The sequence below is a fragment of the Simochromis diagramma genome, unplaced genomic scaffold (assembly GCF_900408965.1).
Source record: "Simochromis diagramma unplaced genomic scaffold, fSimDia1.1 OVJJ01000571.1, whole genome shotgun sequence".
NCBI lineage: Eukaryota > Metazoa > Chordata > Actinopteri > Cichliformes > Cichlidae > Simochromis > Simochromis diagramma.
This window is the reverse complement of record NW_024386885.1, coordinates 3,100,567-3,116,671: the sequence shown is the minus strand read 5'-3', so window position 1 is coordinate 3,116,671 and position 16,105 is coordinate 3,100,567. Positions and strand designations below refer to the sequence as shown.

General features: G+C 46.2%; 1 protein-coding gene across 11 annotated transcripts in view; it reads left to right on the top strand.

The window, feature by feature from the left end:
- Nucleotides 1-16,105, top strand: part of LOC120734624 (SH3 and PX domain-containing protein 2A-like) — a 96,758-nt gene that overhangs the window by 63,657 nt on the left and 16,996 nt on the right. For 9 of the 11 annotated variants that reach the window (XM_040033540.1, XM_040033545.1, XM_040033547.1 and 6 more), the window contains 2 exons: nucleotides 11,577-11,690; nucleotides 15,187-15,270. In XM_040033540.1, coding sequence (XP_039889474.1) covers nucleotides 11,577-11,690; nucleotides 15,187-15,270 — 198 coding nt within the window. The remainder of the gene's footprint in view (nucleotides 1-11,576; nucleotides 11,691-15,186; nucleotides 15,271-16,105) is intronic. The other 2 variants (XM_040033546.1, XM_040033551.1) reach the window with 1 other exon arrangement.

Sequence of the window (16,105 nt, the reverse complement as noted above, 5' to 3'; positions counted from 1 at the left end):
GTCGGAGTAAGAGGAGGCAGTGATGTGAAGGGACAGAGAGGGAAGGCTGGTGTTTTTAATTAGTCACAGACCTGCGTTATAGCTGGTGCTTGATCAATAAAAGTGGTCCCTGTTCCACTCTCCTGGTCCCTGGCCCACTCTCCTGGTCCCTGTTGGTTATGATGAAGCATGTGTGGCCTGGAGGGATCTCAGGGAATTTGATGAGGATGATCGAAACACCAGCTCGTCCTGCCACAGCAGTCCCAGAGAATCACTGTCATGGTGTACTCAAGCTGCTCTGGCATCCTGTTCCACTCTCCTGGACTTTGCCATGGAGATTAAGCAGGTATCTTCTTATCTCAAAAAGACCTTGTAATGCAAAAATGTAGTTTTTACTCAGCGAGCATATTGACATGCTCGAGCATATTGACATGCTCGCTGTGGCAGTGTTTTAGCCACCTGCTGCCACCAAAAGGCTGACGGGGTATGCTGTCTCCCAGCATGGGTGGTGTGGGCACCTAAGTTTGTCAATGTGATAACTCGAGAACAAGGAGACACAGGAGCTTCAAACTGATGCCAAAGTGTACCTACTAAAATGCTCAAACGAGTTTGAATCTCAGTGACTTTGACCTCAACGTCAGCGTAAACCGACTTAAAAACCTTGTGAATGTCATAACTTGTAAGTCATAGATGTGTCGATCTTGCGTCATGGGGCTAGAAGAGAAGTCGAGGATTGCCTAGATTTGCCAGATCTAGTGACAAACATCCCTGCAGTCTGTTTATCTGCATTTTATATGAAACTAGGGAAACAACATGGAATTGATTACATTTCATCACGACGCTGAGACATTTCACAGCAGAGTTGGAGTTTGGACATTTATTGTTGCCCGTGACAACAGTTCAAAGCATTGCTAAAGAACTGAGGATCCGTCCACTGGTGCTGTGGACGTCTGTAGCAGACTCCGTCAGTCCAGCAGATATAAAGAGTCAGTGAGTTTCATTTAAAACCACAGGAGGAGGCTAATGAGAACACAGCAGTCATTATGGTCCATTTTGAGGAGACCACAGTTCAGTCTGGTCCGTAATGGTAGACCAACAAACAGCTTTCCTCCAGGCACCTCTACAAAACGAGTCCCTGCTTGGCAGACTTTTTATGACTCCACAGGTTAATTGTTTCTGGTTAAATTATGCTTGGATCTGTTGGTTTCAGGGCTGACTTTATGTCTTCTAAATACCAGGTTTCTGCATCAGGCTGTTCTAGATCATGGACTTGATTTCAATGATGGATTCACATTTGTTTTTTACCCAAATCCAGCTACATGTTGGCGTAGGGTCTTAAACATGACCGTTGCTTCGTGTAATCCCTCCCATTCTTCTTTCATTTTCTAATTTCTTTAAGGTCTAATGGCCAACAAGTTCAGAAATGATGTGAAAATTGTACAGAATAAAGATAAAGAGTGTTCAGAAGATTAATTCGTCACCTTCTGAGATCTTTGACAGTGAATTCTGAATCGCAGCGACTAGCCTTCCTCTCTGTGGGCAGACAGAGAGTATATGGAGAAAAACACCCCTCTTCCCCCTGTTTCATCATCCGAGACTAATGGATGTACCAGCAGGACCTTGACTCTAAACTGCAAACAGGATTCTTTGGGTTAGTGTGCCGCCCAAGCCCCACCAGCCGGAGAAGCCATTTGCCCAAATATCTTGGCCTTGCTTACTGCCAGGGTTCAAGAACATTTTGTCACAGTTGATTTTAAGAGATTAGACAGCTTTGCTTCTTTTTCTCTGGTCTTGACTCAGCACCTCATAGAGTATGACCTCCTGCTGTGTTCCCAGATAATACTAATCCTCCGTTTAAGAAAGTTACAGCAGTTTCTGTCATAAAGCTGAAGTCTACATGGAAATACTGATGCCACATCTTAGTTATGTTGAATTATTGTCAGCTGCTAAAATTCTGTTGGACGGAGAGTCAACGCCAGAAGTTTTGGCACCATTTGCCCACCACACCTTTCCATGTGCCCAGGGGAGCTGGTAAGAATGGCAGCACTTAGACTAGCCCATGACGCCTTTCCAAAGCCCTGTCCTCAGTGAGGTTCATAAAGAGAGAGCCATAAGCTAACACACTGAGTGAAACCTCAGCATTGGATCATTTACATTAAACGCTCCTGTTAACTCGGGGCAAGCCTTAACTTTCAGCTGTGCAATAATTTATTAATTTGCACCGGACTGCTGGATGAAAAATGTCTCTGAATGGATTTAATTTCTTCTTCTCCTGCAGTTGCCAGAATAGTGTGCCACCTGCCCCTGAAGGCTCTGCTCCTTGTATAAGGATACTGTAATATCCTTATAATATCTTATAATATCCTGATAATGTTTACTCACAACTGTGGTTTAGATTTATGAGCAATTATAAAAGAAACGTAGCTTTCAGAACTGCATCAATAACCCCATTGAAAGTACAGGAAAGACACAGTAAATATATCCAATAATGTTACACTGGAAATATTGAATGTACCACTGTGGGTCATAAAAATCACCAAAGTGCCAAATTGTGAAATAAAAACTTTATGAAAGCCTCTTAAACATTTTGTATTTAACCTAGCTTGACATGTCCATTGCTTTAGGCCTTCAGTTGTAGATTATGTTGTTCATTAAGATGTGCCAAGGCTAACTCGGAGGATGTTCTGGATCAGAAAAAGGCTGTTTCGGACAGCACGCTGCGGGCGAGCATTAATACTGACAGCCAGCATTAAACAAGGTGGTTTATCCAGAAGATGGTGTGCTATCATCTCACTACACCCTAGCTTGGCTGCATTAGCTAGCTTCACCCTCAGGCAGTAAAAAGGCGCTAAAGTGCTTCAGTCACTTCTTAGAGTCGAGCTCAGAGAGGCTGGGGATACTGGAAGCTCAGAGGAGCTGCTGTACTTGAAGCTGGCCACCTTCAGGGGGTGGAGGTGAACACATGCTAACACACATGATCAGTGCAGAGGTTTAGCCTCACTCCACTGATCGTGATGTTTGACCAAAAATGGTTATTGAAGTTCCTGCTGCCAGCTATCCCCTTTCACTTGTAACAAGTCGGCTCAGTCACAAGACCCCCAAGTTTTATGAAAACTTCCAGGAGGTAACATGAGCTTCAAACTGGGATGTAATGCTTCCACCGTTGCTCATCAGTAAAGACCAGAACCTTGACATTTGTCACTAAGAGGATTGGGTGCCCTTTTATAAACTCTTTTTGAGACTAGCTTTGAAGTGCTTTAAAGTGACACACCATGTGAAATCTATGCTTTGAATATGAAACATTAATCCCGTGAAGGTTTGAGAGCTGGATGAATGATGTAAGCCTGTAGATTGGGAAAGTAGGTTCTAGTTATTTCCATAGCAAAGTTTCAGTCTATTAAATGTACTGTGCTAAGTCATTAGTGAGATGGGTGGAGGGGAAGTTTCTGGAAGGATTTTACTCCAGTGTAAGCTGACTTTCAAAAGTTATCATGATAACCTTAATGTTGTTCTTGGAACAGACAATAGTAGGCCGAGTAATCAAGTAACTCCGCGAAACAAGGAAAAAGGTTTCAGGTTAAAAAAACCTTTCATACAGAATTAAATAAGAAGCTGGCGAGTGAGGAAACACTGGCCTACTGAATGCTGGGACACTTCTGCAGGTTGTATAATGACAGGGTGGCTTAACCAGGCTAGACAAAAGCATAGATAATTAAAAATAGCATGTTAAAAGTATGGCTAATCAGTTGAAAGCTAGCTATAGCTTTCGGTCCCAGTTGAAAGCTAGCTATAGCTTGTTAAAAGTATGGCTAATCAGTTGAAAGCTAGCTATAGCTTTCAACAAGGTATGTTTTTGTTTTTTAGCTAACCAAACCCTAACCCTATGTGTAGCAGTTGGGTTGCTAGCTAGCAGGATGGACAAACATGACATTTTTGGCCTAAACATGCTGGATAAACAGTTAAATTAGCTAGCTAAAATTATACATAAAAAACTAGAAACAGTTAGCTGTCGATGAAGGGGCTCTCTGCCTGTGTGGCTGGGCTTTCAGAAGCTCTAGTTTTACAGGCAGTACTTACTGCAGTAGTTTTGCCACCAAGCAGCAGAGGTAGAAGTAGCTGCATGTTTCCAGCAGGCAGTGATTTTGGTCAAGTCTATTGAGCTGTTCGATGTTGAGTCGCATCTTGGCAGTTTATAAAGGGACCGAATGAAGGAGCCAAATTAGAGCTGTTGCACTTTCAGAACGCTTTATTATCCCAATCAGTAACAAACCACAAAAAAATAACCCTAAAACCAAAATCAAATGTATTTTATGTGCTGAATGCTAAATGCTGTGTGTAGCTTGAGCTCACTGTTGGCGCTTGAACTAAAGGAAGTTTTAAGGATACTGATCAGACGCTTGTTACAGAAATGTTTCGTGCTGCATTTCAGAGTTTTTGGATACAGCAAGATATTAACACTGATGATTCTTGGCACTGCTCTTCTCTTCACTCTTCTTCTCTCTTTAACGACTTTTATAGCTTCACAGAGTTCAGTCTGTGGAATCCCAGCTTTGTGTAGGTACACAGGTTTAACTGAGGATGGTCTGGGTTTCAGTTGGAAACATTCAGTCACCAACATTTAGCATGTCGACCGGATCAAAAGGATATTTTTGGATGATGATGAGGAAAGTCTCTGGTAGAAAAGCACTGCTTCAGGCTAACCTCATTTATGAAGCTGCTGCAGTTCACGGTAAAGATAACACTGTGGCTAATTGTGCAGCTGGTTTGAGGCAGCGAGAATTGTTGTTCTCCTATTCTTTGAATCTCTCCTCCTGCTAACTCTGCAGAAAGATAAGCAAGTAGTTCAATGCTGAAAAGCAGCACTGCGTTCCAGTCCTTGCCGCTCTCCAGGGGATCTGTTCCCAATTAGAAGCTGAAGGGAATGAACAAAAATGACAGTCATCTCGTAGGTAACCCCTGCATATCACATTAATAAAAGACCTCCTTGTAGAAGCTGATGAGTGTTCGGCGGTCCAGAAAATGAGAACGTGAGAGGAAAGTGTGAGGTGCTGTTTTTGGAGGGGAATTAGCATGAAACACTCGAGCTTTGAAGCTCCAGCCAAACATCTGCTCCCCTCCTTTGTCTTCCCTCGGTCAGTCTTTGCCCATACCACCCGTTTAATCTCACTTTCCTCCTCCCGCTCTGGCTCTGTTCCTCACCTCTGTCTTCTTTTTATCGCCTTTGCTCTTAAGAACTTTGTGTATCTCCTGTTCCTCCAAAGCGCCCCCCCCCCCAGGCCTGTTTCAGTCACTGATAAGCCGGCTCGTCCCGGTTACTGTTCCACTATGTTCACTGTGACCTCCACTTTCCCTCTGTGGGGAAAAAAGGCAATTATTGCCTGCCAAGGTTTGGTGTAGTTAGAAGCTCCAATTAGAGCCCAGCGCTGTAAGAAACGCCAATTACTGCCCCTCTGCTGTCTCCATATTTATGCTTTGTGCTGCGTCTGTGTTTAAATGTGGCAGCACAATCTATCTATGTGAATATTAGTCATTAGTTTCTAAACGCTTCATAAATCCCCAGAACAGTTGGGTGTAGTTTGTCAGACAGACGCTCAGGAGCGTGTAAGTGGGCGCAGAAACGAGAGCGCGGCTGCTGCACGGGTTCTATTTTACTGTTTGGGTAAAGAGACGGCACACGCTACAGCTGTCGAGAGGACTCGGGGAGCTCTGGGATTGCTCTGCTCATTGGTGACACAATCCCTGAATCCCTGTACAGTAGGCAGATTTAAGAAGAGGGCGACAGCTCCATGTCTCTCCAGAAACGAGAAATGAATCTATTTATTGAAGGTGCAAAGTTCTGACGCATAGAAAGAATAATAACCATCTGCTAGGCCTGGGTTTCCTGCTCTGAGCGCTTGCTCGTGCATTTCAGCAGTTTAACTCCGGACTTCACACTCGCTCAGTGTTCGTGGGTAAACCTGCTGAGGATCATCCCTGTTCATGAAAGTCTTTAATGAAAGAACCTGTGCCGTGTCCGAGCCCAAAGGCAGCGCATCAGGTCAGGAGCACAACAAGGACATGATTAGTCATCGAGTTGGAGGGTCAGACTGTCAGACAGAGTTCGACTGAAGCATCCCGAAGAGTCCGACACGCCGGCCTCAGCCGTGTTTATTCTGAACTCACAGCACTCATAGCTCACGCCAACACTGTTGCAGCCGTGGCGTCATCCTCTTCTCCAAGGTTAAATTCAAGTGAAAATGTCACCACCTGCATCCTTCACGCAGTGACGGAGAAGCAGAAAGCACGTGTCACAATAAACGTTGGATTAATGCTAGAGAAAACGAACAGATTTTGCATTATCGCTTCCACAAGTAGATGTCTGGGGATCATTTTCAGTGGCTGGTCTTGTGCGTTGGCATGAACATCCATGACTTTGTCTCCAAACCAGAAGAAATCGTTCTGACCACTTAGACTCTGGATCCTGCACCGCTGACCTCTCTGAATATTTAACTCGACTTTTCCTGAAAGCTTTCTTTGTACAGCTCTGTGCAGCATCAGGAACGACTTTCAGGAGATAATTTTCCACAGTGTGCATCCTCACCTGAATCCACTTTAGCCCTACTTTGAAGTATTTCCATTCTAAAGTAGCTGCCAGTACTTTACTCTTTAGGTGTCACAGAGGGTGGGATGCTTGGAGGATCCAGGCGACGCCAGCACGGGGACAAAAATCCACTCATCTTGCTGCAAGTGAGCATTTAGCCCTTCTCGAGTGTTTCGGCCCTCCACACACAGACGTGGACAGTTTATTCCACACATATGCTGGGACAAGTTCTAGTTTGCTTTAACTGACTCTGAGAACAGTTTCTCCGTCTGGCTGCTGATCTCTGGTCCAGATCTCCTCCTACGAGACAGATTTTCAGTGAAAACTCTAATCTGTCCACAGGCAGCTCTCACGCGCTCAGGTTTACCGCGATGCCAACTGTCTGTTTTTGTCCCAGTCTCTCTCATTTGGTGTCTTATAGTCACATCTGTGTCTCTGTGTTGTTTCCCGTGCTCTGTCTGCAGGCTGTTCAGCACTTTGTGATTGCAGTTGTTGTGTGTGTGTGTGTGTGTGAGGGCGGGCAGCAGTGTTTCTGGTCCTCATTTATCTGTTTTTACTGTGCCCACTTTCTCCTGAGCTGGATTTATTAGAGAACTGGGCCCTGTCAAAAGCTTGCCTTATGATAGCATGTGTGCACACGATGGAGGCCGGGCCTGCCGCGTGTGTTTCTGCCCTTTGAGATGTTTTGTATTGACGTGCATGTGTGAGACGGGCTGAAGAACCCCAGAACTCTCCCAGCCTGTTCATATCTACGCTGTAGTTTTCATTTTTCTTCGTTTTCTCTTTAAAACCTCGAATAAACGTTCTAACATCAGCTTTGATCAGCGGTGCTGCTAAAGAGTGGTGGCGTCTGGCTTTCTTCACTGGGCCAGTTTTTATTATTTAGCGGTCTGGAGGAAACTCTTCATGCTTTTAATTCCCCACATTTGGCTCCTGCAGTCCTCGTGGTTCTGGCATCAGTCGAGGCTTCCATCGTCTCTGCGGACTGAGATGTGCTGCAGAGATGTTCATGTTGCAAAGCTCTTGCGTCTTATCTGGCAGGTGTTTGATTAGTTTTAGTGTTCAGCCGCCTGCTTTTTCTGTCTCTGTTCAAACTCCTGCTTCTATTGGCTTCAATTACTGGAGGTAAGATGCGATATGTGTCAGCTGGGGCTCTCACACATGCCACCGTTGATGGCAAACAGTCACCTCGGTCTCTTCCGCTGGCGTGGGAGATTTATGATTCTGTTTTTCCAGCAGGTACAGGTGGCTCCAATTCTTCTTCAGCTTTTTAAAAGTCGCAATGAATCAGCCTATGAAAGGCCTAATGCGTTTCATATGGCCCAAGCTATTCTTTCTGCTAGGTGGACCTTTCACACTGCAGCGAAAGAGAAAATAAAACAACATGACACTAAAATGGAATGATTCTGAATACATCAAACAAAGAAAGTCATATTTAAATTCAAATTTTAAATCTTAATCGTCCCAGGGTTTTGCAACACTGACCATATATGGTATCAGATTTATTTAATAGGATTACATATGAAAGCGATTGCTCCTCATATCAAGCCCTGTCGACTCCGACCTCTCCCAAAGTCACACTGCACCGCTGTGTGTTTGCAGGAGTCAGAGCATCAACAAACAGCCAGTGTGACTGCGAGGAAGCTCCGGCTGGATGAGCTACACTGGAGCTGCTGTGCGTCCCCCCTGCATGTCTGTCGGCCCGCAGGTTGAATCAGCTCCTGTGTTCACCCTGAGACGTGACCTGCTGTGGGGGTGTTTTTATGATGCACGTCAGCTGTCAGAGTCAGGGTGGCTCGGGCATCACGGGGCTTGTATAAGGAGGGATGAGGCCACGCTGACGGTGTAGAGCAGCGGTCCCCAACCTTTTTTGCTCCACCGACCGGTTTAATGTCGGACAGTGTTTTCACGGACCGGCCCTTAAGGCAGATAAATACAACAAATTAAAATTATGCAACCGAGACAGAAACTGTGGTATTTTGTAAATATAATAATAAACACAAATTCACTGTGTAATTGTGTAACTTTATTAGCAGCGTCTTCCTGAAATGCACCAACAACACTGAGAACAACATCCTCCTCTCTGCCCCTTAATGATCTCTGGTCGCTATGGTAACGCGTAAACATTTCTTTCAAAATAAGACGCACGACTACAACACATGACCCGGAGAAACTGAGTTAAGGATAAAAACCCTGAAAACCATAAACTTCACACCCGAGCCTCAACTCTCGCGGCCCGGTACGGGTCCGTGGCCCGGGGGTTGGGGACCGCTGGTTTATATTTATCAAAATCGAGCAGGTTGACCTTTAACCTGGACTCATTTCCTGCAAGTCGCTTTGCAACCCACATTAGCTTCTGCTGCTCCTCCATCCATTCATGCTGTTCTGACTTAAACAGCATCATGTCTGCTGCGTTACGTGAGACGATCATTTAAATTCAAAGTGCTGCGCTGGGTATTGATTCTGTCACCGTGCTTCCTGTTGTCTGTATAAAAGAAAAGCTGTGAGTATAATGTGGTCTAATATTAATTTATTTTACTGCTAAAATATGACATAAGGTAACCCAGTAATTTCCAGAAGACTGTATCTTCATCATGACTTAATCCCATTTAGCCTGAAGTAGAGGAAAATGCATTATTTTTGTCATAACTCTACAACTAAGAGTGGATTTTCCCGGCAGTGGCGACGTGTTTTTTCCATTAGTCCAAATGATGTGACTGTAGGCTCAGTTTAATCGTTGAAATGATTTGAATTCTAGCTGTGACTATTACTTCCTATCAGAGCTGTGAAGTTGAAACCAATGCTCACTCTCTGTTGCTGCGAACACACTTCTTCACTTCTACCACCTACCTCTCATTGCCATTACTGCTACTTTCCCTATGATACAGCTCAATGTTGCGTTCATATTTTCCGCATCATTCATAACACGTATTATTGTGATTGGTGTCGTGCCGGGTAATAAAAAAAGGGCGTGATGAATTGATTCACCCAGGCTTCTCCAACCGCATTAGAGAGCTGAGCCATGTGGCTGTAAATACAGCGGAGCAGCGATGACTTAATTGTTGGACTCGTTTGGGAAAAGAAAAAAACAGTTTGTTGCTATTAGCTCCTTTATATCCACTGCTAACCACTGCTTTTACATTATCACTTCCACTGCACGCACACTCACATTAGACCAGACAGACCCAGGACATCCACACTATTGTTGTACTTTCCACAGTAAGGAGTGAAATGCTGTCACGTATGACCTCACTCTTGCCGTCATATCATCCCTGTATAGGCTGGAAGAATGTATCACACGTTGGGTTGCAGCCATGCAGCACACTAACAAAGCCACGTCTCCTCGCTTTTAGATGGCTAACGGGGTTTTGGTGCTTTCGATGTCGTCACTACAGCCTGACGACAGCCTTTGCTTACAGACGCATGCTAGCTGTCAGACTGTGATCTATGTAAATGGATTGGGTTCTTTTGGTTTTGGTCGCCGCCCAATGTGTCATGTGTTTCTGCAATTGTGTCAAGTCAGCTCAGCGAGCGCTGTAGCAGCGTAACGTAGACGTGACCACAAATTTCTCCTTTGCCAGTAGCAATCAAGACATGATCTCTGCTGTGCAGCCACAGGGTGTGGGTGAAGAGGGGAATGCCACGGGGTGATGTTACGCCATGATTTAGGCCATTTGTGAGTGGAAGCCTTTCAAGCCTCAGAAGGAAAGCGAGTTAAACGTAGATAATCAAGTTTCTGACCTCGTTCTTGGAGGAGGCTGTCCTCCTGTGCAGATGGACCAACCAGGGTCTGTAAGTTTGTGACGTTTCTGCTGTGGCTTTAAGTGAAGTTGGGTAAATGTGGTGAACTTCACGGAGGGATTGGTGATGAATTGTGTTGGCTTTTGTTGTTTACCACATATGTGCACGCCCACAAAGGCCTGATTGGCACAAAATTTGGCCCCAATGTTCCCAGTTCACAAATGCTGAATCCAGTAACTCCTGATTTATCAGGACCAAAAGCAGCTTTTTGTTTCACCTGAAATATTTCACAAAGCCTTCCAAATATAAATTGGAAAACCCCCAAAAACTTTCCCAGTGAAATCCTGTCCAGCGTTTGTTTGTAAACACCAAAACGGAGCGAAGGCTACAAGCTAGCTCGTGGCAGTCAGCTCGAGCGGCATCGTAGACGCTAACAAGCCACGAAGAAAGTAATGTTCCTCTGGCACCGCTGCTCAACACGAAAGTAACAGCTCATCTCATACGAAGCTTGACTTTTCTATCACACAGTGAACCTGTGATCCAAGTTTACCTCGCAGGGTTAAAGCCTCCTCTGGGGGATCGTCACCGGGTTTAAACTCCTGTTTACTGTTGGAAATCTTGCTTTTCAAACCAAACCTGGAGGTGAAAGAGAAGCTAAACAGCAGCTGCAGGAACAAAGGGGACCTCGGGAGGTGCACACCGCGGTGTCCTAGCTCATAACACAGGAACTCTGACTGTGCTGTACAGTATGAAACATTGTGTAAGACCTCAAGATGTTTGTCATTGTTTGTGTGGTTGAATCATCAGTTGGAGGAACCAGCATGGACCAAACATGGACTACAGGCGACTGCAAAACAACAGCAGCACAGCATGTTTGACTGTGAGTCAGTGAAGGGTAGCAGTGTCTTTAAAAGCCCAACACGTCCTGGCAGGTTGACCTTCAGCAGCGTCACCGAGTGCTGTTTTAAACCACCGGTGATGAGTTCCTCCTCGCCCCAGCACTCCCAGCACTCCCAGCACTTCTGTGTCTTTCACTGTCTGGTTTAGTAATGAACACCACTTTCCAGGAAGGTGAAACTCTGAGCTGCCACGAGCTCCCTTTAGATGTCCCTTTGACACTCACACAGACAGGAGCAGCCTATTAGACGTGCTGTTCTCCCACGCCTACGTGGGCTGTATCCAGTAACGTCTCTTTTTTGGTGCAAATTGCCCCCGAGCTGGTGTGCTCACCGACATCCGTCAGGCTTAACTGACAGCACTAATGTGTTCTCCTCAGGTTGGTGGTTCGTCAGCACAGCGGAGGAGCAGGGCTGGGTCCCGGCCACATACCTCGACTCGCAAAATGGAACCAGAGACGATTTGGATCTGGGAACATCCAGGACCGTCGAAGGTTAGTGCTGACACAAACACGGCGTTGTTACGTTCATAAAACACTGACAGACATAAACGTCAGTCTGCGTGTGCAGGGGGCAGCCCATCCTTTCTAGTTTCCTTCTGTGTTCATTCTCATCACATCATCCACAAGTTAGTGCTGAACACACAAACACATTTCCAGTCACACATTGGGAACCTTGGAGACCACAGTGGCGGCAGCAGCACGGTGAAATGGTACCAGACTGCAGCCAACGGGGTTGCAATATTTTGGCACCACAGAAAATTCCTTCCAGCTCCCCCGGGACGCCACGGCTCTCGTTTTGTTGCGACCCTTTCCTCCTGAATGTTTAGTCTGCCTGCTGGGACGGAGCATTTCCTCACTGTGTCATCCCCCCCCCCTCTCTGAGATCTGGAGCGTGCAAACGCACAGACGCATGCGTGCAGTTTATTTGCAGATGCATGTAGCAGTTTATGGGATGTAGAATCCCGCTGGATCCTCCTGCAAACACTTTTCCGTCTCTGTTGCGACACATGCTGGGCTCCGTGCTTCAGTGGGCAAACAAACACAAACAACTCAGTTGCTGTTACTCGCTGCTCCTTTTGAGGAGGTGGCAGCGCCCGTAACAAAGATTTAGTGTTGTTTTGTTACATTGTGACGTGCCGGAGTGTTTGCTGCCTGTTGATTGGATGCATGTGTTGTTAATGGTGTTTCTGTTTGTTTTTGAGTTGTGCTCAGAACTTGTTTGACATCTGCTGCAGATTCCCGAACACCAACACCCAGCTCTCGGGAATACGTTAGGCTTATTATATCTTTGTAGCTTTGCCCGTTGATTCTGACGTCTCTGATTTATTCAGCTGAACTGAATGGATGATGCATCACTGAATGAAACGGCACGCGCGAGGCTCGTGCTCTGACTTCGTGCAGGTTGACCGCTGCGCTCTTTTCATTGGCCTCGCTAAATTTACTACTGGACACTTTCAGTTGAGAAAACTGGAGCTAGAATTTAAACAAAAACAGGAAGAGAGGGCGAAGCATCTGAATGATCTGGTCACCTGTTTATCTGCTGGAACCTCAGCTAGAAACAGCTCCGCTCACATTCACGGTAGCTCGACCATCATCATCATCATTATTATTGTTTTGTTCGTTGTGTTGTTTTTATCGTTGGTCATTTTTATTTCTTTTGGTTTTAATGTGACCTCTGAAGCACCTCGATTGGCTTCCTTGGTTTATGTCGGACAGCAGCATTTAGAGGAGGCCTGTGTGTGTGTGTGTGTGTGTTACATTTTCTGTCATATACAGCGTACTTTGACAAACAGATCAATGATGTCATCACAGCTCGTTTCTTTCATTTCCAGCTGCTCACAAAAGTGAAGCTATTCCTTGAGAGAGCTGTCCATGCCTTCGTTTCATCTTTACTCTGGTGTCAGTCTGTCATCAGTGAGCCGACTGCAGCTGGTCCAAAGCGCTGCAGCACTGTTACTAACCAGCACTCGAAAGCGAGACCACACATTTCCATACTAGCATCGTTACTGTCACTTTTTGAATTGGCTTTTGTCCGGCATTGCACGAGTTCGCTGTCCGAGCTGTCCCGAGGTCCTTTGCTGTGACTGCTCCTAAACTGGGAACTTCGCCTCCACAACATTTGAAAACCCAATTTTATTCTATTTTTAAACCAGAATCAGTTCAGACTAATTTTATTTGTGTTATTTCTCATTTTTTGTTTCTTTTCTGTCTTTTAATCTCATTCGATTATTTTAGAGGTGCAACACTGTGAGCCCAAAGCTTCAGGCTGCAGTTCTTTCCTTTACTTGTGCCTCGATATGATGCCAGTCAGAGCAGATCAGCCACGTATCTCAGGCACGTAGAAAGTTGTTTAAAGCCTTTTGTGGTTCCAGAGTAAGTGACTGAACACCAGGTAGAGGAACCGGATTACAGGAGCAACGTTGCGTAAGAATACTCTGTTAAAAAGCCTCAAATAAACCAGAGTTGGCATCAGCTGGCATCTGAGGCTGACATTAACTGCACAAAGCTCACAGCTACACATGCACTCTCTTCCCCCTCATCCTCCGTCAGTCCCATTTTCCCGTTAGGCCTGGTGTCTTTGTGTTTGCACACATTGTCACTTCTCATTCCTGATCTCTCCCTTCCTGCTTCCCATCGTCTCTTACGTCTCATTATCTCCGCGTGGTCGGTAACCTAATTCCACTGACAGCTCAGCTCGCTAGGGAGGAACCGACAGGCGCGCCCAGCCCTGCTGAAATTACCTCCAAATAACATTTCCCTGTGTCCCTTCCTTTAAGCCAATATATCAATTAAGAGGTCAACGGGAGCGGGATGGCGCTCGGTGGGATGGAAGGAGCGCCGGAGAGGAATCAAAAGGGACAGCGAGTGACAAGGAGCAGAGTCAGAGGAGCGATGGAGAGATGAGCGAGGACAGAAGACGGAGAAGAAATGAAATTACTGCAGGCAAAAGAAAGACGGAGGACAACTGCTGTTTCCCTCCATCCTTCCCGTCATTAATATTTTTCCCTCAGGAGGCAGCAGAACAGGAAACCCGCTCACGATGTTTGATCGCTGCTTCGTCGTACAAGCTTCGAGGTTAAGAGTTCGACACACGGCAGCCGCATAATGTGTCGAGGCCCTCGGAGATCCTGGAGCTGTGTCTGTGATTGGTGTTCTCGTGTGTGCGATAACCGCAGACGGCATAATAACCATGAACGTAACCACGGTGACGTCCTTATCGGCTTTTGAAGCGTCAGTGTTAGCAGGATTAAACGTGGTGTGCATCTGCACCGCCGCAGGTCACACTGGACGTCAGAAGCACTTCAGTGAACTTGTTTCAGATTTGAGCCTCTGATAGCTGCGCCGTGTAGCTTGGTATGGATTCTGCAGGAAATCGAGCCGGTGCTATTTTAAGCATTGTGGAGCAGAGCTTCTGGGATGCTCCTAAAATAAGCTGCATTGTGTTTGTTGGAACAGCAAGCAGGAGCTTATTAGCTCTGACGATGACATCGGAGCCTGAACGCGACACCGCTGTGTTCCCGGCTTTGCTGATTTGTTAAGGCGGACGTGTCCACATTTGGAAGAGTGCTAAATTATCAGCTGGTGCTAACAAACAGCATGTAGCGTGCTGGTCACACTGGTCCCTGATAATCAGTGTGGAGGGGTTTGTAGCTTACACGCTGGTTCCTCCAGCCATGCCATGTTCTGCTGTTCCAGGCAAAATACAATAACTGTCCTCTTAAGTCCGACACAGTCAGTTTGCACCAAGCAGTCCACCTGCTCCCCTCATTTCGTTTCCGTGGTACTGCAGAGGATTTGATGGCTGAAATGACTCGTCGTCCCGCTTCGTTTCTCACCCAGTCTTTAAAACTCACAGACACACTTCCTGTAAGAGAAGCAGTTTGAACGTGTTCATGACGACTAACAGCTCATTTTGCTAAAACGTGCTTCTTACACTAACTCGTCTGTTTTGTCTTTTGGTTGCTGCTCCGCCCCCCCCCCTCATCAGTTACTAAGAGACGCAAAGCCCACCTGAAGAGGCTGGACCGCCGCTGGACCCTCGGCGGCATAGTTAACCGCCAGCAGAGCAGAGGTGAACATGAAAACACACAAACACACGAACGCACAAGGAATCACACGCTGAGTCATTTTCTCCACATCGAGTAACAAATGAGCGGACACACAGAGAGACACACACAGAGAGACACACAGACAAACACACACAGAGACACACACACACACAGACACACACAGAGAGACACACAGAGAGACACACAGAGAGACACACACAGAGAGACACACAGAGACACACACAGAGACACACACACACACACACAGACACACACACACACAGACACACACAGAGAGACACACAGACACACACACAGAGACAAACACACACAGAAAGACACACACACAGAGACACACACAGAGACAGACACACACACAAACAGACACACACAGGACTTTTACATTTTGCAGTTTTTGTCATCAGATGCATGTTTCTCTGGTGACCCCATCTGATCTTGTGTGTCTCTGTATGACCCTGTGTGTCTCTGTGTGTCCCTGTGTGACCCTGTGTGTCTCTGTGTCCCTGTGTGACCCTGTGTGACCCTGTGTGTCTCTGTGTCCCTGTATGTCCCTGTGTGACCCTGTGTGTCTCTGTGTGACTCTGTGTGACTCTGTGTGTCCCTGTGTGACCATGTGTGACCCTGTGTGTCTCTGTGTGTCTCTGTGTGTCCCTGTGTGACCCTGTGTGTCTCTGTGTGTCTCTGTGTGACCCTGTGTGTCTCTGTGTGACCCTGTGTGACCCTGTGTGTCCCTGTGTGTCTCTGTGTGTCCCTGTGTGTCTCTGTGTGACCCTGTGTGACCCTGTGTGTCCCTGTGTGTCTCTGTGTGACCCTGTGTGTCTCTGTGTGTTCCTGTGT